Source organism: Bos grunniens, chromosome 22, assembly GCF_055505025.1.
Source record: "Bos grunniens cultivar Pamir isolate PY7600 chromosome 22, Bosgru_T2T1.0, whole genome shotgun sequence".
Lineage (NCBI taxonomy): Eukaryota > Metazoa > Chordata > Mammalia > Artiodactyla > Bovidae > Bos > Bos grunniens.
Genome location: NC_141186.1, coordinates 4,783,137 through 4,809,262, shown reverse-complemented (window position 1 = coordinate 4,809,262; position 26,126 = coordinate 4,783,137). Strand labels below are relative to the sequence as shown.

The 26,126-nt window shown below is 40.0% G+C and overlaps 1 protein-coding gene across 20 annotated transcripts in view; it reads right to left on the bottom strand.

The window, feature by feature from the left end:
- The window catches only part of RBMS3 (RNA binding motif single stranded interacting protein 3), a 797,532-nt gene that overhangs the window by 149,902 nt on the left and 621,504 nt on the right, over positions 1 to 26,126 (bottom strand). For all 20 annotated transcript variants that reach the window (XM_086365588.1, XM_086365575.1, XM_086365577.1 and 17 more), the window contains one exon: positions 7,527 to 7,633. In XM_086365588.1, coding sequence (XP_086221714.1) covers positions 7,527 to 7,633 — 107 coding nt within the window. The remainder of the gene's footprint in view (positions 1 to 7,526; positions 7,634 to 26,126) is intronic.

The window sequence follows — 26,126 nt, the reverse complement described above, 5'->3', positions numbered from 1 at the left end:
CGAATGGATAAAGAAGAAGCGGTACATATATACAATGGAATATTACTCAGTCGTTAAAAAGAATGAAATAATGCCATTTGCAGCAACGTGCATGGACTTAGAGGTTACCATACCAAGTGAAGCAAGGCAGAGAAGGAGAGAGAGCATATGACATCCCTTATACGTGGAATCTAAAAAAATATACACAAATGAACTTACTAAACAGAAGCAGACTCACAGACTTAGAGAACACACTTATGATTTTGGGGGGGAAGGATGGGGGAGGGAAGGGATAGTTAGGGAGTTTGGAACGAATATATACACACTGCTGTATTTAAAATGGATAACCAACAAGGACCTACTGTATAGCACATGGAACTCCATGCAATGTTATTTGGTAGCCTGGATGGGAGGGGAGTTCGGGGGAGAATTGATACATGTGTATGTATGGCTGAGACCTTTTGCTGTCCACCTGAAACTATCACAACATTGTTAATTGGCTATACCCCAATACAAACTTAAAAGTTAAAAAAAAATGTAGCCCTAAATAAGGACACTATTTAATAGTATAAGAACTGAAACAAGAAGGCAAAGTGTCACGTGTTCAGCCTCAGCTGGGAGCGCGTATTTGGTGACTCAAACTTTTTGTTGTTCTGCATGAATTGAAATGACTAAGAAAGGGGACTTCCCTGGCGGTCCAGTTCCTGAGGTTCAGTGCTCCCAGTGCCGGCAGCCTGGGTTTGACCCCTGTTCAGGGAATGAGATCCCACGTGCTGCACCGAAGCGTTCACATGTCACAGTTCAAGATTCCTGCATGCTGCAACGAAGATTATCCATCAGTTCTCAGTGGCTCAGTCTTCTCCTTGGTATCTAGCAAGGGTTCATGCTTTCCTTTTACTTTTGCATTTTTCTTTCATCTTCTCCATCCAAGTCCCCTCCCCTTGCCAGCTCTTGGCTTTTTTGATTACATGAACTTCAAGAGAAAATTGGCTAGAAATCTGAAAACCATGTAACGTTTCAGCGCTAAATAATTCTTGAATGCAAATAATGATTGTGAATATGATCTTATGAAACATTAACAATATTGGTCAAAGTCAAATTCATTTCTACTTGTTTGAGGATATATGATAATAGGATAATGATAGGATAATGATCACACATGCTGTGGTTAAGACCCGGTGCACCCACACAGATAAAATAAATATTTTTTTAAAAAATGACCATGAAAGCACTGGGAATACTGATGCTGGGTAGCAAATACATTTTAGTAAGTGGGATAAATATACACATTTGGAGCCCACAAATTGTATCTTTCTTTGTTGGTTATTTCATGAGTGTGAGTGTTTCACTAAACAAAAGGAAATTTTGTAAGTTAATACCACTACTTATAAGGACTCTAAAAAGTCCTTACATAGAAGAATTTGGTAACCTCACCCTTGAAATAGATTAGGGTATAGAAACCTAAAGATTATTTACATTTAGCACTATGAAGCCTGTAGAATATGCAAGAAAATTCCTGCTTCCTAATTCTTTGTTTTTTCAAATTAAATATTTATTTATTTGGCTGCACTGGGTCTTAGCTGTGACATATGGGATCCAGTTCCCAGGGATCAAACCCGGGCCCCCTGCATTGGGAGCTAGAAGGTTTAGCCACTGTACCACCAGGGAAGTCCCCTAATTCTTTTTTAAGTCCAGAAAGTCACCTACGTGGTATCAGAATGCTTCTTCTTTTGAAGATAATAGTTTTGAAAGATACTGGAAAGTACTTGAGCATGTACTCTTCATAACCACAGAGGTCGCATAAACATTCATAACTGCCATTATTTGGCAGAATAGGTCGGTTAATAATTTATCCTCTTTCCCTTTAAAAACACCAACCATATTATCCATCAGTTCTCAGTGGCTCAGTCTTCTCCTTGGTATCTAGCAAGGGTTCATGCTTTCCTTTTACTTTTGCATTTTTCTTTCATCTTCTCCATCCAAGTCCCCTCCCCTTGCCAGCTCTTGGCTTTTTTGATTACATGAACTTCAAGAGAAAATTGGCTAGAAATCTGAAAACCATGTAACGTTTCAGCGCTAAATAATTCTTGAATGCAAATAATGATTGTGAATATGATCTTATGAAACATTAACAATATTGGTCAAAGTCAAATTCATTTCTACTTGTTTGAGGATATATTTTTAAGTCAAAAATTCAGCTGGAAAGTGATATGAACAGTAGATTTTCTTTCAAACATGTTACATCATTAACAATAATAATATTTGGGAAATAAATAGATGTAGCATAAAACTGGAAATTAAGGATTGACACAGTCAAGCCATGTGAAATGCATAGTGAGGCTTTCAGGTTAAACAGCCCTGAGTTGTGTGAGTGATGATATTATGGTAGTTTAATAGTAGCTAATACTTAAATACAAGTTGCCAGACACTGTGCCCACTACCGTACCTTCAACATCTCATTTAATCCTCCCATTCACCAAGGGTGTGCTGTCAACCAATCTCTTTCTACTGATGGGGGAACAGAGACGTCACTCAGCTTGAGAGGGCCAGAGCTTGGCCCTTTAGTCACTCAAGTATTATGCCTGGTAAATTATGATCAAAAGCAAACAATTCTGAGCACATCACAGATGTTGACACCCATGATTCCTTAAAATTTAGGAAGAGTTGTTATTTTAAATGGGTATGTTACAGAGGGACTGAAATTTTGTTAAATAACACTCCAAAGCTTAAGTTACTTCTCTTAACTTTATTCTCTCTGAGCCATCCAGCACCCAAGGACATGGATGCATCCGCTAGACAGGTGCAAGCTAGAGCTTTCCAACTCTGGGGAGAAATGGGGGATTTAAATGCATACAAATCAATTGCTCAGCTACTTACCCTGAAAAAATAGTCAGTCAATCAAACGAATAGTTAATGGTTAGCAACAAGACAGATGTGAGTTGATACTCTAGTGACTACTGTTCTTGTTAGTTTTTGTTTGTTTTTGTTGTTATTTGGCTTTGGTTTTCTTAACCTGTTTATAAGTATGAAGCCAGTTACAGTGAGTGGTTTTATTTCTGAAACACTAAATGATATTTGATTCTACTTTGAATCTCCTACTTTGCCATTTTAGGTTCCCAGAGGGTAGGGAATCTGTCTGTATGTCTCCATCACGTCTGTAGTATCCAGCCTTGGATACTTTGGCTTCAACTCCATGTTACCAGCTTCATTAGCCCCTAACAAGAGAGAGTCAGCCTGTCCTCTGAAGCTAGGAACTAACTTCTCTTCTCCAGCTATGAAAAGTCCTAGACGGCAGCCTCTTCCAATAGCAGACTGTTGTGTCTACACTGAAAATCTGTTGTTTAGTGCAGCAATATTCATGAATTATCTTAGCCAGAGACAGCTTCTTCTTTTTTTCTTTAAACTAGCATCATGAACCAGCCTATGCTTACTTTAGACTTTTCTTCTGCAGCTTCCTCACCTCTCTCGGTCTTCTTAGAACTGAGGAGAGTTAGGGCCTGGCTCTGGGTTAGGTATTGGCCTAAGGGAATGTTGTGTCTGGCTTGATCTTCTATCCAGACTACTAAAACTTTCTGCATGTGAGCAATAAGACGGGTTGCTTTTCATGTGTTTCGTCATCCATGTGTTCACTGAAGTAGCACTACAATTTCCTTGAAGAATTTTCCCTTTGTGGTCAATACTTGGCTAACTGTTTGGCACAAAAGGTCTAACTTTCCACTTCTCTGGGCTTTAAATATGCCTTCCTCATTAAACTTAATTTTTTTTTTCTAGCTTTTGATTTAAAGTGAGGGACATGGGATGCTTGAACACATAGAGGCCGTTAATTGGCCTAATTTCAGTGTTGCTGTGTCTAAGGGAACAGGGAGGCCCCAGGAGAGGACACAGACAGGGAAATGGCTGGTCAGTGGAGCAGCCTGAACACACATATTTATAGATTAAGTTCACTGTCTTATGTGGGCACGGTTCATGGTGCCCCAAAACAATCACAATAATCATATCAAAAATCACTGATCACCTATTTGTTACGGTGGTCCTTTTGGTTCAATAGTTAAGAGTCTGCTGCCAATGGAGGGGGACAGGGGTTCAATCCTCGGTCCAGGAAGATCCCACATGCTGCAGGCCAACTAAGACTGCACGCCACGACTCCTGGGCCCACCCTCTGGAGCCCGTGCTCTGCAACAAGAGCAGCGCCCACAAGAAGCCCAAGCACTGCAACTAGACAAAGCCCATGTGCAGCAGCAAAGACCCCGTGCAGCCACAAATAAATAAAGTGAAATCAGTTTTAGAAAATGGTAAGACCGTTTGAGCCCTTGGGAAGAGAAGGCTCACAGCCCCACTCCCGACCCTTCTGCTCCAGCTTTGGGTGTCACTTGAGAGGTTAGTTCATAACTTTCAAATATTTCAGTGTTTTTCACTTATGCAAAAATAGGTCCACCAGCATGTACCTATATTTCAAAACCTGGCTAATTTACATTAATTAATGTGTATGATGGGTTCAGTATTAGCATTTCATCAAACTATGCCAAAATAACTGTTATCAAAATGCCACCCAGAATAAAACAGCTTTAAATCATAAATGAAAAGTTTAATTAGCCTATCAATTGTCATGTTTAAGGCACTTTGAAGTTCCTTGCAATCCACTGGTTTTGTGTTTGAAGCATTGGCTCAGAAATCCTTCTCACACTGTCATTTTTTACCTGACTGTACAGACAGGACAAGTAAACAGCAGCCTCAATCTGCACTATGATCTCAGGGCCTCAAAAATCAGGACCTACATTATAATTTTTTAATTTTATCTAGTGTTAACGTTAGTTGTTCAGTTGCGTCTGACTCTGCTCCTCTGTCCATGGCTCTGTCCACTTCTCCAGGCAAGAATACTGGAGTGGGTATCCATTCCCTTCTCCAGGGGGTCTTCCCAACCCAGGGATTGAACCCAGGTCTCCCTGGGTTCTCTCTCTTTGCAGGTGGATTCTAAGGCAACCATTATTTTACACAATAACACAAACAAGCAGAAACAAACACCCAAAATGATCTCCTTATAAAGCTGGAGACTACAAGGGCTACAAGACAAATGAGAAACAAAACTGCCCACCAGAAATGGACTTCAAGGGAAGATGCATGTCTCAATCTGGATGAGGGAAGGAAGCAAATAAAAAAAAATCTCCCCCAAGAATCTGACCCACATCCTTGCTTTGGTTAGACTTTCAGTTGATACCATCTATGTGGTTAAAGACCGAAAGCAGAGAATGCAGGTAGTGCCCCCCAGGTGACTAACAGGAGCAAATGCAACTGTTTTGTAATACTACAATAAGGTCTAATAAGAGCTTTCAGCAGCTTTAAAACATGGAAAATAACAACAAAAATGTGTGTCTTAGAAACAATGAAATACAATAATTAGAATGGATGGCTTTCTAAGAAATGATTAAATATTGCTTACACAGGATTAACTTGCATGATGTCATACCTTATACACCATACTTACATACACACGTCTTTTACTCTAGCAAGTACAATGCCAAGGGAAAATACAAGAAAAAATACATATTAACATAATAATGGGCAAAGTAACCCAATATTTTTGGTGTATCTACTTCTAAGACCATAGTCATTGTATAAAAATTAAAACACTTATCTCAAAACCAAAATATCTGATAAGTGTAATTTTAGTTCATGCCATTTTTTTTTCTGATTTCTTGCATCTGAATGTCTCTACATACTTGGAATATGCTTCTATTCATCACAGATATATTTATAATGGTCCTTGATTCTCACATTCAACAAGAAGACCTATAGCTCTTAAAAAACAACTTTAGAAAATGAATATTAGGAATATACCTTTAAAACCTACATTTAAATTATAAGTGCTCTGGATCCTAAACTTGACCCCACAATGCTTCCCTGGCAATCACAGCACATGTGGTCTTTGTCATGTCTGAACCCAGTGCCCTGGATTCTGTACAGAGTAGCAGAGAGGGTTCTTTGTTTATATTTCTTTTACGTTTATTGGTTTGGTTTCTAAGAAGTGTAGACTCAAGTGAGGAGTCCTGCCACAACTGCCATCTATTCAGTAAATGTAATAATACAGGAACTGTAATTCCAGTCATCAGTGCTAAGTTATCTAGTTAAAAATTGATGCTTTGGGGTTATGGTCTGTGATCCAGAAATCCCTAATCAGCAAGCATTTGACTCAAGTAAATTTTGAAAGATCAAATGAGTCCTTCGAGACCATGGATGATTGACACGGGACCAATGTGAAAAAACGCTATCATAGATCAGCTGTCTTCTGGGAGCAGCGGGGCTACCTGCTGATCACAAACTGCCCACTAAAAGCACATGGCCACACCCCGCCTCTTCTCTTTTGACACAGCATAGACTGTCTTTCTCAAATTAAAGTACTGAACCACCCCCCCACCCCCTACTTTTTATTAGCTTCAAGTGCTCCATGGCCATTCTCTTTTTAAGGTAATGAATTACAGATTGCACAGTATCTGAACCTAGCTACCTACTTTACAAGGGGCTTTGAGATCTACATGGAAATACTCAAAACAGACTACAGTTTTAGAAACTGAAAAGCGGCTAAAGTTTTTGCTGAGTAAAAAAACTCGCCTCTTTTCTTTCCTTACAACTGTAATCTCAGTATTGAAAGTGCAAAACGCTGCACCAAGTAGGATGCCACCTAAACGGATGAAGTAGATGCTTTGAATAGAAATACTAAATAAAGCTCTTCTGTTGAAATGATGGGCTTAGTATAAAGTGGCATTTATTCAAGGCATTCAAACAACTCCATTCTATTTCACAAAGAAGAAAAAGACCTCTTAGAAGCCCCGACACATTCTCCTTGTCTTCTTATAACAAAAATAACCAAAGGGAATCATCCCCAAGTGGCATTGGAGCCATAAGCTTGCTTTTCTCCTGTTTTGTGTTAGGAGACTAAATGGGTAATTAACTGTTGAATGCTCTTCTCCTTGTTGTGAAAAGTAGAACCCTGTATGTACCAGCTTTTCTTTCTCCTTGACCGACAGAAAATGTCACATTTTATGTTGATGTGTACATATAAAAAACAGATCCTCACATGTATGAACATTTGGGCATGCTCTAAGTACATGTATAAATAAAACTAGAACATCTTAATGGTAGGATGAAATAAATCCAACTTCATTTTCTTTCAAACACAAATATGTAACTCTCACTGTTGATATCACTGAAAGTATTTCCTTAAGTAATCATACCCTTATTTTACAACTATGACACAATTATGGAGCAATTCTTTGTGGCTAAGTCTTTCAGGAACTACTGATGTCTATTGGTTTCACATTTGTTGAAAGAGGATTTAACGACAGTGCAGAACTAGGGTCAGTCTGGAAGTCCTATTCTCCTTCACTAATCATGTTCTGGTTGAATCAATATAGGTCTGCTCATTTGCCCCCTGTGAAGCCATCTGGTTTTCTACGGGACCTGGTTTCTTCATGGCCCCGTATGTCTGTCTTGCCAGCCTTCTGAGGGATGTCTGTGGCCACGTTTCTGAGCAAGGGTCAGTCAGGACTCACCTCTCCTTCCCTGGGCCAAGGCCTTCCATTCTGGGTGTATTTACTTTGATTCTGTCGCTTCTTTTGTCCTCCATCAGCGAATTTGCACAGTAATGGCTCACTAGGGGCTGGGAAGATAAGAAACCAATTTTACATTAGCAAATCCCCTTTAAAATAAGTGATTATGTGAGTCACAGTAGTGCTTTGTAATGCATATCTTTTGAAGTCTTTTTTGCTTCTGGAGAGCTATTTGGCCCCCTTTTAGTTTCAACTCTGTTGGCCGCTGTTCTAACTAACTGGGCTTCAAAAAAAGTACTGGCAGACCATCAAAGAATATAACAAATATTGTTGAAAAATAATCAGTTTAAGCAGAATGTGCACTTGCCTTAGAGGTAGAGTAAGAAGACAAGAACCAACCCCTTCTGATCAGGATGGTGTTAAAAACAAGACAAGCCCCAAATGGAGTCACTTATGCTAAACCCTTTGTCACTGAACAGACTTAAGTACAGTTTCAGCCTCTCTGAGAGGTGGAATCTGAAACCAGCATCAGAAATGACTTGGTCAACACTCAGAGGTCACCTGCCTGGTAGACTCCTGCCTTCCCTTTAAAGACAGTGACTTGTCCAGAACCCATCTACTTTTTGTTACAATGTCTTCCAGTTTTCATTTTGTACAGCTCCTGGGAGCTCCTGTCTCTCTGCTGGCTGGGATGCTGCCCAATTTGTGACCTCCCTCATGTGGGACTAATTCTTTGCTCTCCTCTGTATCCTTGCCTTTTACCATGCAGCACTGCTGACTGATATACTCAGTTTTTGAGTATCTGCCATGTATATAGGAAGCATGCTGCTGCTGCTGCTAAGTCGCTTCAGTCGTGTCCGACTCTGTGTGACCCCACAGACGGCAGCCCAGCAGGCTCCCCCGTCCCTGGGATTCTCCAGGCAAGAACACTGGAGTGGGTTGCCATTTCCTTCTCCAATGCATGAAAGTGAAAAGTGAAAGTGAAGTCGCTCAGTCGTGTCTGACTCTTCATGACCCCATGGACTGCAGCCTACCAGGCTACTCCATCCATGGGATTTTCCAGGCAAGAGTACTGGAGTGGGGTGCCATCACCTTCTCTGATATAGGAAGCATACATATTATTAAACTTCTGTTTGTTTTTCTCTTGTTAAGTTGCCTTTTAGTACAGGGGTTGTCTCAGTCAATATCTCAAAGGGGTAGAGAAAATTATTTTCCTCTCCGACTATATATGTGTGTGTTGTTGCTTAGTCACTAAGTCGTGTCTGCCTCTTTTGCGACCCCATGGACTGGAGCCTGCCAGGATCCTCTGACCATGGGATTTCCCAGGTAAGAATACTGCAGTGGATGACTCTTTCCTTCTCCAGGGGATCGTTCTGACCTGGGATTGAGCCTGCATCTCCTGCATTGGCAGGTGGATTCTTTACCACTGATCTACCAGGGAAGCTCATATATATGTGTGTGTGTGTGTGTGTGTACATTTAAAAGTTCCTTTTATTGGTGAAACTTTGGAAGGTAAGGTATTGGGGAGCAGCACTGCAGGAAAAGAAAAACCTGAATACGCAATCAACTTAAGATTTCTTTTACTCACTAGCAGAAACAATTTTGCAGATGCATCCTTGAAGCATATACTACCAGATAACAATAACCAGGACATGTAGGTGGCACAGTGGTAAAGAATTCACCTGCAATACAGGAGACCCAGGTTGGATCCCTGGGCCGGGAAGGTCCCCTAGAGAAGCAAATGGCAACCCAGTCGAGTGTTTTTGCCTGGAGAATCCCATGGACAGAGGAGCCTGGTGGGCTACAGTCCATGGGGTCGCAAAGAGTCAGATGCCACTGAGTGATTAACATACACACAACAATAATCTAGCTAGACAAGGACCAAAGATAGACAGACCAGAAGATTCTGGATTTTCAACCTATCTTTAAGTTTACCATTATTGAAAAGAGAACTTCCAAAAAAAATATTTTATCACTAAGGGAAGTTTAAAAAGTCACAGAGTGAGACCTCCTTAGCTTTCAACAGAGGCGGGGGTGGTTTAGTCACTAAGTCGTGTCCGACTCTTTGCGACCCCATGGACTATAGCCTGCCAGGCTCCTCTGTCCATGGGATTCTCCAGGCAAGAATACTGGCTGGAGTGGGTTGCCATTTTCCTTCTCCAAGGGATCTTCCCAACCCAGGAATCGAACACAGGTCTCCTGCATTGCAGGCAGATTCTTTACTGACTGAGTTACAAGGGAAGCCCTAACAGAGATATCTTTGCAAATGATGTTTTACAGTATCCTAGAGTCTCAAAGTCTTAGCCACCCTGATATTCGAGGATCTTCATAGAGTGTTAGGCTGTGGATGCTGACAATGACCTACTTGTATTTATTGACATTACTAAGCTGAAACATCTGCTGTCATTTCAGTAATTTGAAGCAGATTTTCATGGAAAAGAAGATAGGGCTACAATGATTTACTAAATGAATTAAAGAAATAAAACCCCAGAAACAAGTGTTCAAAAGTGTCATTAAAATAAGATGGAATATCCATAATATTATCTTTGAATTGTAGGCATGTCATTCTGTTAGTTTCCCAAGGGATCATTTTATTGAGAGCGGAAGAGAAAACATTAGTAAATTATATTAATCAGATTTATATAATCTTCTAGTCCTCATGTGATTTCTAAACACCTGTGATATAAACATCCAAACTCCTCAACTAGAAGATAAGAATCTGTGTCCTTAATCTTACCTTTCAGCAGTCTCCTCCCCTCCCCCAGGGGTTTACAGATCCCTAGCCTATAAATGCTTTTTTCTCCTGCCTGAAATTTCCTTTCCAGGCTCCCCCTACCTTGGCCCCTCTACTTGTCTGGCAAATTATGAAGCAACCTTCAAAATGTAGTTCAAATGTCATATTCTTCTGGAAGCCATGTCACTTCACAGTGTAATTACCTAGGGCTTACTTGGCAAATTTTTTCACAGATTGAATGACATTTTGAAACTGTGTGGGACCCTGTGGGGCCCTACTAGATACAAATCCTTTTCCTGTCCCCTACTTCTTGTTGTAGGACATAGGTTTCATTCCAGCTCCTTGACCTTCCCTGAGATCCAAAGGACAGGTCCAAACAGTTGCTAATCAGAGAAGGGGGGCAATATGAAGACAAGGGAGGAACAGCCAAGAAACAACAGAACTTCCATCCTGGGGCAGGCTCCTAGTTTCACCATAAGCAATATAGATGATAACATATCTCCAGTTCTTCTGTAGGAACTAAGGCCCCCATGCAGGTAGAGGGTGGTAACTTCAGACTGGGCACAAAATCCCTGGATACCACCCTATTATCTCATCACCAACCAATCAGAAAACCGCCTATGCACAGTGGAAGATAACAAAGACTTTGACCCCTTCCCCAAATGATTAACAGAGATTAACTTTCAATTTCTTTAACATTTTTCATGGGACTTCCCTGGTGGTCCAACGGCTAAGATCTGGAACTCCTAATGGAGGGGCCCAGGTGCAATCCCTGGTCAGGATCTAGCTCCCACGTGCTGCAACCAGGAGTTTGTGAGCCGCAAGCAAGACCCTGCATGCCACACCTCCGACCTGGTGCAGCCAAACAGATAAATGAATAAGTATCCAAGAAATGAAAACAGAAAACTTTCATGGCTGAGCAGAATCCTGGGACATGAGTCTGACTTCTCCCCAGGTGCCGGCTTGCTGAATAAACTAACCTTACCTTACATGCCAACACTTGCTTCTCAAGTATTGGCTTTATAGCAACAAACAACAGCCAAAACTGAGTTTGGTAACAGTTTCTGTTTGTGTTAAGTCTTTTAACAGTAACAAATTCCAGGCTGGAAGGTGGGAAGTGATTAGAGTAAAGGTCTGAGTGAAATTTGTGTGTGTATTTGCGTGTGTGTGAGAAAGCTGTTAACGGCATCTTGCACATAGATTTACAGGATACTTGATGGTACTGCTTTTCGAAGTGTTGGCCAAGGACCGGCAGTAATGGTATCAGAGCATGGGAGCCTATTAGAGATGCAGAGTCAGGGGCCCTTTCCCAAGTACACTGAATTAAAATCTGTGTTTGCACCGGATCCCAAGGTGATTTCAGTATACACTGAAGTTTGAGAAGCACTGATGTGATGATGACTGACTCCTTAAGGGAGGAGGAATAGATCTCAGAGGCCAAGCACGAATCCTCTGAATAATGAAATGATTTCAGGAGCTGAGAAATATATTATCTACAATTTCCTTACTGCGGTATTACGATGCCAATTAATTTTGTTTAGTCTCTTTTAACAGTAGTTAAAATAGACGCTAAATGGAGAAAAGGCCTTTGTGGAAGTGAGATGCAGTTATAAGCCACAGATTGCAATGTGCCAGAAGACATTATGGTTTCTCATATAAATGGGGGGAATTTAAAATATAATTATAACAATGCATGGCAATAAAGTTGCATGGTAATTATGAAGGAGTAATTACAATTTGCTTGCTTAGTGGAGTATTTCAAGTCTTTCAAACTTTGTATTAAACATAAAACATTGGATGCATACACTGATAAAATAATCTAATGGTTTACAGGATTTGCTATTGTATTTTAAGCAAACAAACCAACAACAAGTATTTTGCTTAGTAAAATTAATGCAAAACACTATGTATTGATTTTTATTTAAAACTTAACACACCTTCAATTTTGATTCACTAAAAATGTTGCTAACATTGTATCCTATAAGTAGATATGGACATATGCTTTAGCTAATATGTATGACTAATAATAGCAGAATTCCTGCTGTCTCTCAAGGAAGATGAGCATTTTTAATTTTTAGCATGCAGTTTATATAAACACTTCTAGTATTTATATTGGGTTTGTGGTCAGGCTTTAAAAAAAAAAAATCTCTTTATTACCTAAATTACAATTCTGGTGTTTTATTTTTTATTTATTTATTTATTTTTTAAAATTTTATTTTTAAACTTTACATAATTGTATTAGTTTTGCCAAATATCAAAATGAATCTGCCACAGGTATACATGTGTTCCCCATCCTGAACCCTCCTCCCTCTTCCCTCCCCATACCATCCCTCTGGGTCGTCCCAGTGCACCAGCCCCAGGCATCCAGTATTGTGCATCGAACCTGGACTGGCAACTCGTTTCTTACATGGTATTTTACATGTTTCAATGTCATTCTCCCAAATCTTCCCACCCTCTCCCTCTCCCACAGAGTCCATAAGGCTGTTCTATACATCAGTGTCTCTTTTGCTGTCTCGTACACCGGGTTATTGTCACCATCTTTCTAAATTCCATATATATGCATTAGTATACTGTATTGATGTTCTTCCTTCTGGCTTACTTCACTCTGTATAATAGGCTCCAGTTTCATCCACCTCATTAGAACTTATTCTGGTGTTTTAAATGTTAAATTTAAAAGCCTCTCACCTCAGAGAAAGTGTAAGTCTTCAGGTAAAAAAAGGAGTGGGAAGAGTTGAATTGAGAGTATGTTAATGACAACAGAAGCAGCTTATTGAAAGGGAAAGGGAAAGGGAAGTCGCTCAGTCGTGTCCGACTCTTTGAGACCCCATGGACTGCAGCTCACCAGGTTTCTCCGTCCATGGGATCCTCCAGGCAAGAGTATTGGAGTGGGGTGCCATCACCTTCTCCGATGAATGAGTCTACCTATTTGTAAAACTGTGACTGATGAAAACAGTGCAATCACTAGGTTATCACACTGTGCGAGTTCAGTTGTCAAAAGGGAGCAACTCAAAGGACATCACACACTCTATAAACCATCTGGAAGGAGCCGTCCAGACTTGGCCCTGCCGAACGCTTTCTGGGCGATGATTAGACAAGTCCTCACAGGTGATATGCTGTGTGCAGAAGCGCTGATCAGAATCAGGTTTGGCATGGTACGCGACTGCATTGATGGTTTGAGTCACGTCACTGTCTGGCTTGGGCTTTCTAATGAGGATCTGGCCCCCACGGGCAGCTTCTTGATTGAAAGGTGAGTGTGAGAGTACAGGGAGGAGATTAAAAAAATTCTTTTTTTCAAGAACTAATATAAAGGGACTTCCCTGGTGGTCCAGTGGCCAAAAATTTGTGCTCCCAATGCACAAATTTTTTGGCCACTGGACCAAAAATTTTTGCTCCCAATGGACCTGGGTTCCATCGCTGGTCAGGGAACTAGACCCGCACATGCCGCAACTAAAGATTCTGCATACCACTAAAGACATGACAGAGCCAAAGAAATAAATAGATATTGTAAAAAGAACTAAGATTATTATGATACAATTTTAATCTAGAAACCATCTTTTTTTTTCAGGTATAGATATGAATTCATTTTATTTGAAGCAAACTATCCCTGTGATGTTCAGGGCAACATTCATATACATTCATATATACATATATATATATATATACACACACATATACATTCATAGTCCATTCTTTGTGACTTTGTGCAGTAATCTCTTACTGAGATGTAGGCTTGACTGCATGTATTTCCAGCCGAAAATCTATAGAAGATGGTTTTCCCGCTGCCTTTTTGGAAGAGTTCTCTCAGAGCTATTGAGCTGTCTCCCAGGTTACAGTCCTCAGCAAGGTCCCTGAATAAAAGTTTATATTAAACCACATACTTATGTTGTGTGGTTTTCTTTAAGCTGACACAAGAATGGATTGGGTTGGCCAAAAACGTTGTTCACATTTTCCCATCTTACAGGAAAAAAAAAATCAAAAGAACATGCTGGCCAACCCAATATTTGAACTTTCAGCCCTTAATGCAATTCTCCCATCTTTAATCTTCCTGCTGTCTTCTACATGACCAGTGTCCCTAACTCCTTCATATGCAGACAGAAGTAGCCTGTACTGAGACTGGATAAATAATGATGTACAAATTATGGATATAAAGGACTTCACTGGTGGCCCAGTGGTCAAGAATTCACCCGACAATGAAGGTGACAAGATTCAGTCCCTGGTCTGGGAAGATCCCACGTGCCATGGGGCAGCTAAGTCCGTGAACTGCAACTACTGAGCCCATACTTTAGAGCCCTCTCACCTCAACTATAGAAGCCCGAGAGCAGCAATGAAGATGTAGCACAGCCAAAAACAAACAAACAAATTATGGATATAAGTGTGGTTCTAACTCTATGTTATAACCCATGTCCTTATTTATTTATATACTTACTGACATATCTAGGAAATTTTGCAGGGCGAATTCCTATGATTTGTCTACAAAGAATTTGCTACTTTTCTTCCACACATCCTTTATAAGGATAAACATAATACACTAAATGTATGTGTGTGGCACAGTGGTAAAAATATTCGCCTGCCAACGTAGGAGCTGCAAGAGATGTGGGTTCGATCCCTGGGTCAGGAAGATCCCCTGGAGGAGGAAATGGCACTCACTCCAGTATTCTTACCTGGAGATTCTGTGGACAGAGGAGTCTGTGGGATGGCAAAGAATCAGACACGACTGAGCGACTGAGCACAGCATACAGCTATATAAGTACCAAATATAGAGTATAATTGATATGGCAAAAATTGCCTGAAGGTTACAACACAGAATTATTATACTTTGGAGTTAGAAAGTCTTTTGCAGATGACAAAGTGAGCTATTTGGTTACATTTCCTTACAACTCCTAGCAGCTTGTTTACCATTTAAGTATGTTTAATATATACTATTAATATAGTAAGTGTGGTACAGTTATTTGGACAGCTGAAATAAACTTCCATCCTGGAAGTGCCATAGCCACTATCAGTCATCTGATCTTAAAATGTATTTAATTTCAACGTTTTATTTTGCCAATCAGGAAAATACAAGTTTGATGAATTGACAGCTAATTTGTGGTAGGGGATGGAAATATCACACCCAGAACCATGTATTCTGAATTTCTAATCAAACACTGTCTCCAACTACTTATTTTCTACTTTCCTTACCATCGGGGTAAATGGAAATGAGTTTTAGGCAGTTATTGTGATTGACCCATAACTTGGGGATGGAGCAAAAAGACTAGACATTCACTAAGGCAAGATTACTATGGTTCTCTGAGCACAGGTTAGAAGATCAAGCACCCAGTGATATCTGCTAGAATGATTTATGCTGCCACTGTAATGACAGCTTACTTTAACAGAACAATTCTTTGGCCACCTGATGCGAAGAACTGACTCATTGGAAAAGACCCTGATCCTGAGAAAGACTGAAGGCAGGAGGAGAAGGAGATGACAGAGGATGAGATGGTTAGATGGCATCACTGACTCAATGGACATCAGTTTGAGCAAGCTCTGGGAGTTGGTGATGGACAGGGAAGCCTGGCGTGTTACAGTCCATGGGGTCGCAAAGAGTTGAGTGACTGAACTGAACTTAACAGAATAAACCAATTATATGGGTAATATTTACAAATGTCAGACACATGTGTACTCCTGTCATTTAGGCCAAAGTGAGCAAATAAATGTAAAGTTGTGGAAACTAATAAAAGTTAATAATACTTAGAGAAAGAGTAATTTGCATGTACTTTCTCAATTTTATCAGTAACAGATTAGTGCTTATATTCCTGGTGGCTCAGATGGTGAAGAATCTGCTGCAATGCAAGAGACCAGGGTTTGATCCCTGAGTCTGTAAGATACCTTGGAGAATGAAATGGCAATCCACTCCAGTATTCTTGCCAGGATAATCCCATAGACAGAGGAGCCTGCTGGGCTACAGTCCATGGGGTTGCAAAGAGTTAGACACGACTGAGCAACTAACGTTTTCACTTTTAGTTACAAATATAATTCTCTACTATGGGAAACAGTCTTACAGAAAAGGAAAATGCTCCAGAGTAACAACAAAAGTGGAATAGTTGTTTGTCTAGGAAAAAAAAGGAGAGATGCTGTTTTCGATAAATCATATTATGGCTGAGTAAATATCTCAAGTTCATCTCTCTGATTCAAGATATAAACTATTATATTAGGATGGATAAACAAGGTCCTACTATAGAATAGAGGGAACTATATTTAATATATTATGATAAACCATAATGGGAAAGAATATGGAAAAAGAATGAGAATGGGGGGGGAATTATCAGCAATTAAAACACTAAAATAAAATAAATATAAAAAAAAACTAAAACAATCTTTTGGTTGCCAAGGGGGAGGGTACTGGAGAAGGTATGGAGTGGGAGGTTTGGAGTAACAGACATAAACTATTATATTAGGATAGTTAAAAAAAAAACAAGATCCTACTGTATAGCACAGAGAAATATATCCAGTATCTTGTGATAAACCATAAGGAAAAGAATATGAAAAAATATATATGTATAACTGAATCACTTTGTTGTACAGCAAAAATTAACAATTATAAATCAACTATATTTTAAGTAGAAAATGTTAAAAGTTAAAAAAGGAAACAAACAAAAATGTACTTTTTTTTATTCTTTGTAACACTTCTCCTATAATTCTTTCCATATAGAAAGCTTATGCTTAGAAAGCACACCCTATAAAGGGAATAACATCACAGAGAAAGTTAACATTTCAAATGGATGACACACAAAGTACACGCTGAGGGTTAGGTTCCTTCTATGGGGATATGACTGAAACCTTATCTGAGCCGAGTGACAAGAAGAGCACAGAAAACACTGGCACTCCCAAAAAGCACCAACTGACTTATCTGCAACTGGCTGACTCGCCTATCCAACAACAGATAGGATAAACTCTTGTAGGTAGAAGGCAAGACATCAAGGAGCATGTTTCTAAGATGAAGAGTCTTAAAAATAAGACAATCTTATTGACTGACCAAGATAGATCATATTTGGTCTTGTCTTCCTCCCCTCTAACTCCTTATACTTCCACGGTGCTGTACTTGCCCCCGGTAGAGCTCTTTGCATACTACATTCAATCTTCATAAATTACTCCATACTCTATGGAACATGGCACTTTTTATTTAAAAGAGGCACAAAGGAGAAAAATAAACAGCTATAACCTTATAGTGCAGATATCCCTTTGATATTAAACCAAAGAAGGACATAAACCAAAGAAGGACATTTTATTTAGTAAATTCAAATTACACAAAGGTTAAAAATAAAAAGACCTCTTCTCAACTCTCCCCTCCTATTTCCAGAAAAAAATGCATAAATATTTATCTACTAATCTATCTTCCATCTGTCTGGCTCTTTTTAATTCCAAAGGGGATACTCTTGCTCAGAATGTGTGTTTTATTATTTGTTTAATTATATATGAAGAACTTTCTATATCAGCACATATCATCCTTTTGAAATGCTGCTTGCTATTGTAGCATAATTATCACATACCATAATTTATAAATGTCTATCAATAGGGGACCAGCTAAATCTCATTAAATTTCCATAATGCACATCTATGTTCTTCTCCACTATTAGGAGAATTTGATTTGATTGGAGTCAGGAGCTGGGTCAGATTCACCTTTGCCTGGCATCTACCCCAGTGGCCTAACAAATTGTCTGAGAGTAGAACACATTTCATTATCTGCTGATCAAATTATTAAGTACATACAGACAGATAGTTAAAATAACTTCTTTAGATTCCTTATATTAATGAAGTTCTAATGGATTTAAGTGTGAGAACACAATCTTTTCCTTTTAAGTGAGTGTCAGTTCAGTTCAGTCGCTCAGTCGTGTCTGACTCTGTGACCCCATGAATCGCAGCACGCCAGGCCTCCCTGTCCATTACCAACTCCCGGAGTTCACTCAGACTCATGTCCATCGAGTCAGTGACGCCATCCAGCCATCTCATCCTCTGTCGTCCCCTTCACCTCCTGCCCCCAATCCCTCCCAGCAACAGAGTCTTTTCCAATGAGTCAACTCTTCACACGAGGTGGCCAACGTACTGGAGTTGCAGCTTTAGCATCATTCCTTCCAAAGAACACCCAGGGCTGATCTCCTTCAGAATGGACTGGTTGGATCTCCTCGCAGTCCAAGGGACGCTCAAGAGTCTTCTCCAACACCACAGTTCAAAAGCATCAATTCTTCAGCCCTCAGCTTTCTTCACAGTCCAACTCTCACATCCATACATGACCACAGGAAAAACCATAGCCTTGACTAGACGGACCTTTGTTGGCAAAGTAATGTCTCTGCTTTTCAATATGCTATCTCAGTTGGTCATAACTTTCCTTCCAAGGAGTAAGCATCTTTTAATTTCATGGCTGCAATCACCATTTGCAGTGATTTTGGAGCCCAGAAAAATAAAGTCTGTCACTGTTTCCACTGTTTCCCCATCTATTTCCCATGAAGTGATGGGACCAGATGCCATGATCTTCGTTTTCTGAATGTTGAGCTTTAAGCCAACTTTTTCACTCTCCACTTTCACTTTCATCAAGAGGCTTTTTAGTTCCTCTTTACTTTCTGCCATTGTGTAGGAATTAGTTAATAGGGATGATGTGTCAGCTAAGGAGAACTTCCCTTCAGTGGGAGAAGGATTTACAGGGGAAGTGCCTTGGGATTGAGCTTTTTCTAATTTAAGATTCAAGGAACCGAAACTGTGACAATCTGAAGAGTGCTTTCATGTTGCTTGAATCACTTACTGATTCATACTAAATAACTTTAACTGAGACACAAGAAACTGAGTTCTTGAAAGACATTTTAAAGACCATATGTGCTGTAAACATCTATGGACAAATCTATCTATGGAGTCAGTCCCCCTTACGGAAGACTTGAGTGTAAACACAATGTATAAGACGGCTCTAAAATAGAAGATCCATTTGTTCTTGCTATAGAAGCCAAGTGACACAACAGTTTAGGGCTAGACTACACCAGGGGAATGTTGGGGAACTCTTCCAAATTCATATTTCTTAGGTAGGTATCAATTCTTCCTTTGGGACTGGACATTAAAGGTATTTTATATGGATTTCAATTGCCTATGGATCTTCCTAAGAAGCAAATTTTATCATGTTAATGCTCCACATGTTCACTTATAGGATAAAGTCCAAACTCCCTAGCACAAAATGCCATTCAAATTCATGATCCAGATATACACATCGATATTCCCACGTTTAGGCAGGACTACTCAAAAAGGGCAGAGATGTTTAACACCTTCCTAGATTTGCCCATAATGATCCTTAGGTCCTGACTGGCTTCCCATTATCCTCACTTAACTATTTTCATAGACTCTTTCCTGACCTCTTTTCCCATGTCCCCCCCACCCCAACTTCCCATAGAGAGACCTTACATTAATGTTTTAATATATTCATTTGATGTATTCATTCAACATTGCCTGAAATTCTTTCAAAGTTAATTTGAAATATAAATGCAGGAGACCTGAGTTTGATGCCCGGGTTGGGAAGATCCCCTGGAGAAGACAACCCAAAATCCATCATTGGACCTTGGCAACCCACTCCAGTATTCTTGCCTGGAAAATCCCTTGGATGGAGCAGTCTGGTGGGCTACAGTACAAAGGGTTGCAAAGAGTTGAACAAGACTGAGTGACTTTACTTTCGTTTTCATAAGTGCTGTCTACCAAGTACTGTGCTAGCTATGAAAAACTTTAAAAGGGAATAAAATGGACACAGTTCTAGCCCTTACTAGAAAACTAGCCCTGAGTTTTCTTTCTGATATAAAAGCAGACATTAAACAAGTAATTAAAAATATCACAAGTCAATTCCAATCTCTTCTTGCGTGCTCTGCAATACAGACATCTAACTTGGCATGTGCAAAACACCTGTTTGTTCAGGTATACATGTTTTTCTCTACTAAATTAAAAGCCTCTTGAAGGTATGGTCCCTGTAATATTCATCTTTTTTTCCCCCAAGCATAATGTAGTTCTGGAACAGAAGTCGAAAATTCCATGGACAGAGGACCCTGGTAGGCTATAGTTTATGGGGTTGAGAACAGTTGGACATGATTGAGCACATGCACACTAGCAAAAAGTTGATCACACATAGACACACATATGCACACACACAATTTTAGTATGCATGCCTATTTTTTGTTATAGAGTAGAGGACACCTAGAACACTGTCCATGACTTGACAACAACAAAGCACAGAGGACCGTTCTGCATCCACTCAGGTGAATAAGCTAAGACTGTACTTCAATTCAGTTTCTAAAATATTTTCACCTGAAAAGAGTCTCTAAATTTCTTACTTATATGGATGGAGGTTTGTAACACTGTACAGCAGGTGGTGACCAAAACCATTCCAAAGAAAAAGAAATGCAAGAAGGCAAGATGGTTGTCTGAGGAAGCTTTACAAATAGCTGACAAAATAAGAGAAGTGAAAGGCAAAGGAAAAAGGAAAGATACCCTACTGAATGCAGAGTCCTAGAGAAGAGCAAGGAGAGAGAAGAAAGCCTTCCTAAGTGAACAATGCAAAGAAACAGAGGAAAATGATAGAATGGGAAAGACTAAAGATCTCTTTAAAAAATTGGAGACACCAAGGGAACATTTCATGCAAAGTTGGGCACAGTAAAGGACAGAAATGGTATGGACCTAACAGAAGCAGAAGATATTAAGAAGAGGTGGGAAGAATACACTGAAGAACTATACAAACAGATCTTCATGACCCAGATAATCACAATGGTGTGATCACTCACCTAGAGCCAGACATCCTGGAGTGTGAAGACAAGTGGGCCTTGGGAAGTATTACTACGAACAAAGCTAGTGGAAGTGATCGAATTCCAGCTGAGCTATTTCACATCCTTAAAAATGATGCTGTTAAAGTGCTGCACTCAAAATGCCAACATTTGGAAAACTCAGCAATGGCCACAGGACTGGAAAAGGCCAGTTTTCATTCCAAAACCAAAGAAGGGCACTGCCAAAATATATTCAAACTACCACACAATTGCACTTATTTCACATGCTGGCAAGGTAATGCTCAAAATCCCTCAAGCTAGGCTTCAATAGTACTTGAACCAAGAACTTCAAGCTGGATTTAGAAAAGGCAGAGGAACTAGAGATCAAATTGTCTACATCAGTTAGATCTTAGAAAAAGCAAGGGAATTCCAGAAAAACATCTACTTCTGCTTCATTGACTACACTAAAGCCTTTGATTGTGCAGATCAAAACAAACTGAAAATTCTTTAAGAGATGGGAATACCAGACCACCTTATCTGCCTCCTGAGAAACCTGTATGCAGGTCAAGAAGCAACAGTTAGAATTGGACATGGAACAATAGGCTAGTTCAAAATTGGGAAAGGAGTACATCAAGGCTGTATACTGTCACCCTGCTTATTTAAATTAAATGCAGAGGACATAATGCAAAATGCTGGACTGGATGAAGCTCAAGCTGGAATCAAGACTGCTGGGAGAAATGTCAATAACCTCACATAAGCAGATGACACCACCCTAATGGCAGAAACTGAAGAGGAACTAAAGAGCCTCTTTATGAAGGTGAAAGAAGATAGTGAAAAAACTGGCTTAAAACTCAACATACAAAAAACTAAGGTCATAGCATCCAGTTCCATCACTTCACTGCAAATAGATGGATAAAAAGTGGAAATAGTGACAGACTTTATTTTCTTGGGCTCGAAAATCACTGTAGAAAGTCATTGCAGCCATGAAATTAAAAGATACTTGCTCCTTGAAGAAAAGCTATGACAAACCTAGACAGCATATTAAAAAGCAGAGACATCACTTTGCCAACAAAGGTCCTTATAGTCAAAGCTATGGTTTTTCCAGTAGTCATGTATGGATATAAGAGCTGGACCATAAAGAAAGCTGAGCATCAAAGAATTGATGCTTTTGAACTGTGGTGTTGGACTCTTGAAAGTCCCTTGGACAGCAAGGAGATCAAACCTGTCAATCCTAATGCAAATAAGCTCTGAATATTCATTGGAAGGACTGAAGCTGAAGCTCCAATATCTTGGCCACTTGATGCAAAGAGCTAACTCATTAGAAAAGACCCTGATGCTGGGAAGGATTGACAGCAGGAGGAGAAGGCGATGATGAGATGGTTGGATGGCATCACTGACTCAATGGACATAAGTCTGAGCAAACCCTGGGAGACAGTGAAGGACAGGGAAGCCTGACATGCTACAGTCCATGGGGTTACAAAGAGTTGGACACAACTTAGCAACTGAATAGCAACAATATTCAGTATTCAATAAGTCTGCAAAGAAGTCTTTTTTGAATCTATAGTAGGTATTGAAGCCTTTTCCCCGTTTCCTAAGGATCACTGCAAATTTGTCTACCCTTAGCAACTGCAGATTGGTAATATGTTCTTTTTTAACTTAAAAACAATCAGAATCAGTAAATATTGAACACACTGTGTATTTTCAGGACATAGTGATTAAATAAAACCATGTAGCAGTGGTCACCAACCAGGAACATATAAAAGCTTTCCTGAAAGGAAAAAACCCTACATTCGACATAATTCACAAACTGAGGACAGTTGGAGGTATGATGTATATGACTACTTTGCTGATTATGAATTTACTTTCACATCTCTATTTTACCATTTTACCATTTACTTGTTATTAAATCTTGGACTAACTGCTTACACTTCCTGGAACTTACTTTAAATTGCGGCTGCCCCCTGACTTGTGGGATCACATGACTTTACATGCAGTTCAGTTCAGTTCAGTTGCTCAGTCATGTCTGACTCTTTGCGACCCCATGAATTGCAGCACACCAGGCCTCCCTGTCCATCACCAACTTCAGGAGTTCACTCAAACTCATGTGCATCGAGTCCGCGATGCTATCCAGCCATCTCATTCTCTGTTGTCCCCTTCTCCTCCTGCCCTCAATCCCTTCCAGCATCAGAGTCTTTTCCAATGAGTCAACTCTTCACATGAGGTGGCCAAAGTATTGAAGTTTCAGCTTCAGCATCAGTCCTTCCAATGAACAACCAGGACTAATTTCCTTTAGAATGGACTGGTTGGATCTCCTTGCAGTCCAAGAGACTCTTAAGAGTCTTCAACACCACAGTTCAAAAGCGTTAATTCTTCAGTGCTCAGCTTTCTTCACAGTCCAACTCTCACATCCATACATGACCACTGGAAAAACCATAGCCTTGACTAGACAGACCTTTGTTGGCAAAGTAACGTCTCTGCTTTTTAATATGCTGTCCAGGTTGGTCATAACTTTCCTTCCAAGGAGTAAGTGTCTTTTAATTTCATGGCCGCAATCACCATCTGCAGTGATTTTGGAGCCCCCCCCCCAAATAAAGTCTGACACTGTTTCCACTGTTTCTCCATCTATTTCCCATGAAGTGATGGGACCAGATGCCATGATCTTAGTTTTCTGAATGTTGAGTTTTGAGCCAACTTTTTCACTCTCCTCTTTCACTTTCATCAAGTACATTCAGTACTTAACCCTAAACCTGGCATATAGCAGCACAGATTAAGTATTAGCTGAATGAATGAATGGGAGTTAGTGTGTGACAAATATGTAAGATAGGCAGAGAAATAGCTTTTATGAGCCATGAAGCATACAAAACAAATGTGAGGTGTTATTAAAATCTTTGGTGCACACATAAAAAGCATGACTTTTAGAGCCATTTCCCTGGCCTCTCTTGTTCCTACCATAGAAATAGTATTGTTAATTGAAAATAGACCCCAAGCTGCAGGCATCACAGTGATGAATTTCAGAAGTATTGAGAGTTCAAAGATTCTATTTCAGACCCTGAAACTTAAAGTGATAAAAAGGAGAGCTTTCTTTTCATATAGATTATGATCTGTTTTACCAGCGTTGACTTTGGGAAAAGACCTCAATGTGCTGAATTACTATAAAACGCTCTGCTTTGTTTCACTCTTGTAGATGCAGCCCACGCTAGCCCTGTCCAATTTGTCAAAATATATGAAGGAAAAAGTACTAATATTTTTTTCATTTTCCACTTTGGATGCTCTTTAAAAAGAGGTAGCTAATGTCAAGCTAATATCTGTTTTCCTGCCTCGATGGGAATGGAATTAAACGTGTCTCTTAGTAGGTCTGGTGAACTGTTCATGCCTTGGTATAGGCCATCTCAATTTCTGATCTTATTTGGCTAATGCCCCAGGGCCTTCCAAAAAGTAGAGAAGAGGCCATCTGAAGGGGGTCATATCTAAAATCATGGGACTTCCCTGGCAGTCCAGTGGTTAAGACTCCACACTTCCACTATAGGAAGCTGGGGTTCAACCCCTGGTTGGGGAGCTAAGATCCTGCATGCCACATGGTGCAGCTGATAAATAAATAAATAAAAACTTTTACATAAAATCAAATCAAAGCCCTGTCTCCTCATATGAGAAGCTGGTTCTGAGAACACTGGTTTTAGACAGTCAGAAGAGTGAACCTCTTGATTTTCCAAAATACACTGAGAATAAATATATCAGAACATTCTCCTGTTGACAGAATAAAATGAAAAGAAAGTAAATTGTAATTTAAGATTTGATTAAAGCTGTAGGATCTAACGGAGAAGGCAATGGCACCCCACTCCAATACTCTTGCCTGGAGAATCCCATGGACGGAGGAGCCGGGTAGGCTGCAGTCCATGGGGTCGCTAAGGGTTGGACACGACTGAGCGACTTCACTTTCACTTTTCACTTTCATGCATTGGAGAAGGAAATGGCAACCCACTCCAGTGTTCTTTCCTGGAGAATCCCAGGAACGGGGGAGCCTGGTGGGCTGCCGTCTCTGGGGTCGCACAGAGTCGGACACGACTGAAGCGACTTAGTAGTAGTAGTAGTAGTAGTAGTAGTAGTAGGGTCTAAAGAACAGATGAGCATTTGTAAGGTGAATTATATGGTTATCACTTTTGAAATGAAGCTTCTTGTGTTTAATATTGTGCTATATGCTTTAGTGCAATATCACATTTAGTCCTCAAAATAAATCTGTTTTTGAGATAAAAAAATTTTGAGCTAAAGGTAGCAAGTTTAAGCAAACTGAATAACTAGCCACAGCTAATAAATGTCCAAGATTTATTCTCAAGTCTTTGATAGTCTACAATTCACTCTGCATTGCTTCCTGTATCTCTTCCACATTTCTCATCACTATTATCACAGTCTGAAGGATCACAGTCATTTTCAACAGTAAGGGGAGAAGTTTCATTCATTCAGCAATTATGTACTGAGCACTTACTATATGCCAGGTATTATGCTAGCTTCTACAGAACTAAGCCAGTGAACAAAGTTCCTGCCATCACAGATATTTTATTATAGTCGGGAGAGAGAGCGACCGAGCAAGCACGTGTATATGCCTTACTTCATTCGTGATACATACTAAAAAAAGAAATAGCCAAGGCTATTTAAGGGGCAGAGGGTGACGGAAAAGGGAGATGTATCTTAGATACAGGAATCTGGAAAGATCTAGGCAAAGACATAAATGAAGGAAAGGAGAATGTTTTGGAGCGATGTAAGAGGAACACGTTTCAGGAGAAAAGGCAGGAGTAAAATGCCCTGAGCTGAGCGCGTGCTTGGCTCTTGAGAAGAATGGACAATGACATGAGGAACCCACGGGGGTGAGAAGAGGGTGATGAGAGAGGAGACCAGAGAGCCATCGGGGCTCCCATGTTAGCTCTTTTGAGTCAGAGTAAAAGTGGATTTGCTATCTCAAGAGGTCAGCAGGGTGACAGCAAAGGATCATGGAGGGCAAGATGCATCTCCTGAACTGAGAATCCCATTTCCACGTCTAGCTGTCCCTAGTTACCTGGAAGTACTGCCACTGCCAAATCTGAAGAGCAGGGTTTTATTTGTTTGTAAAGATAGCAACCC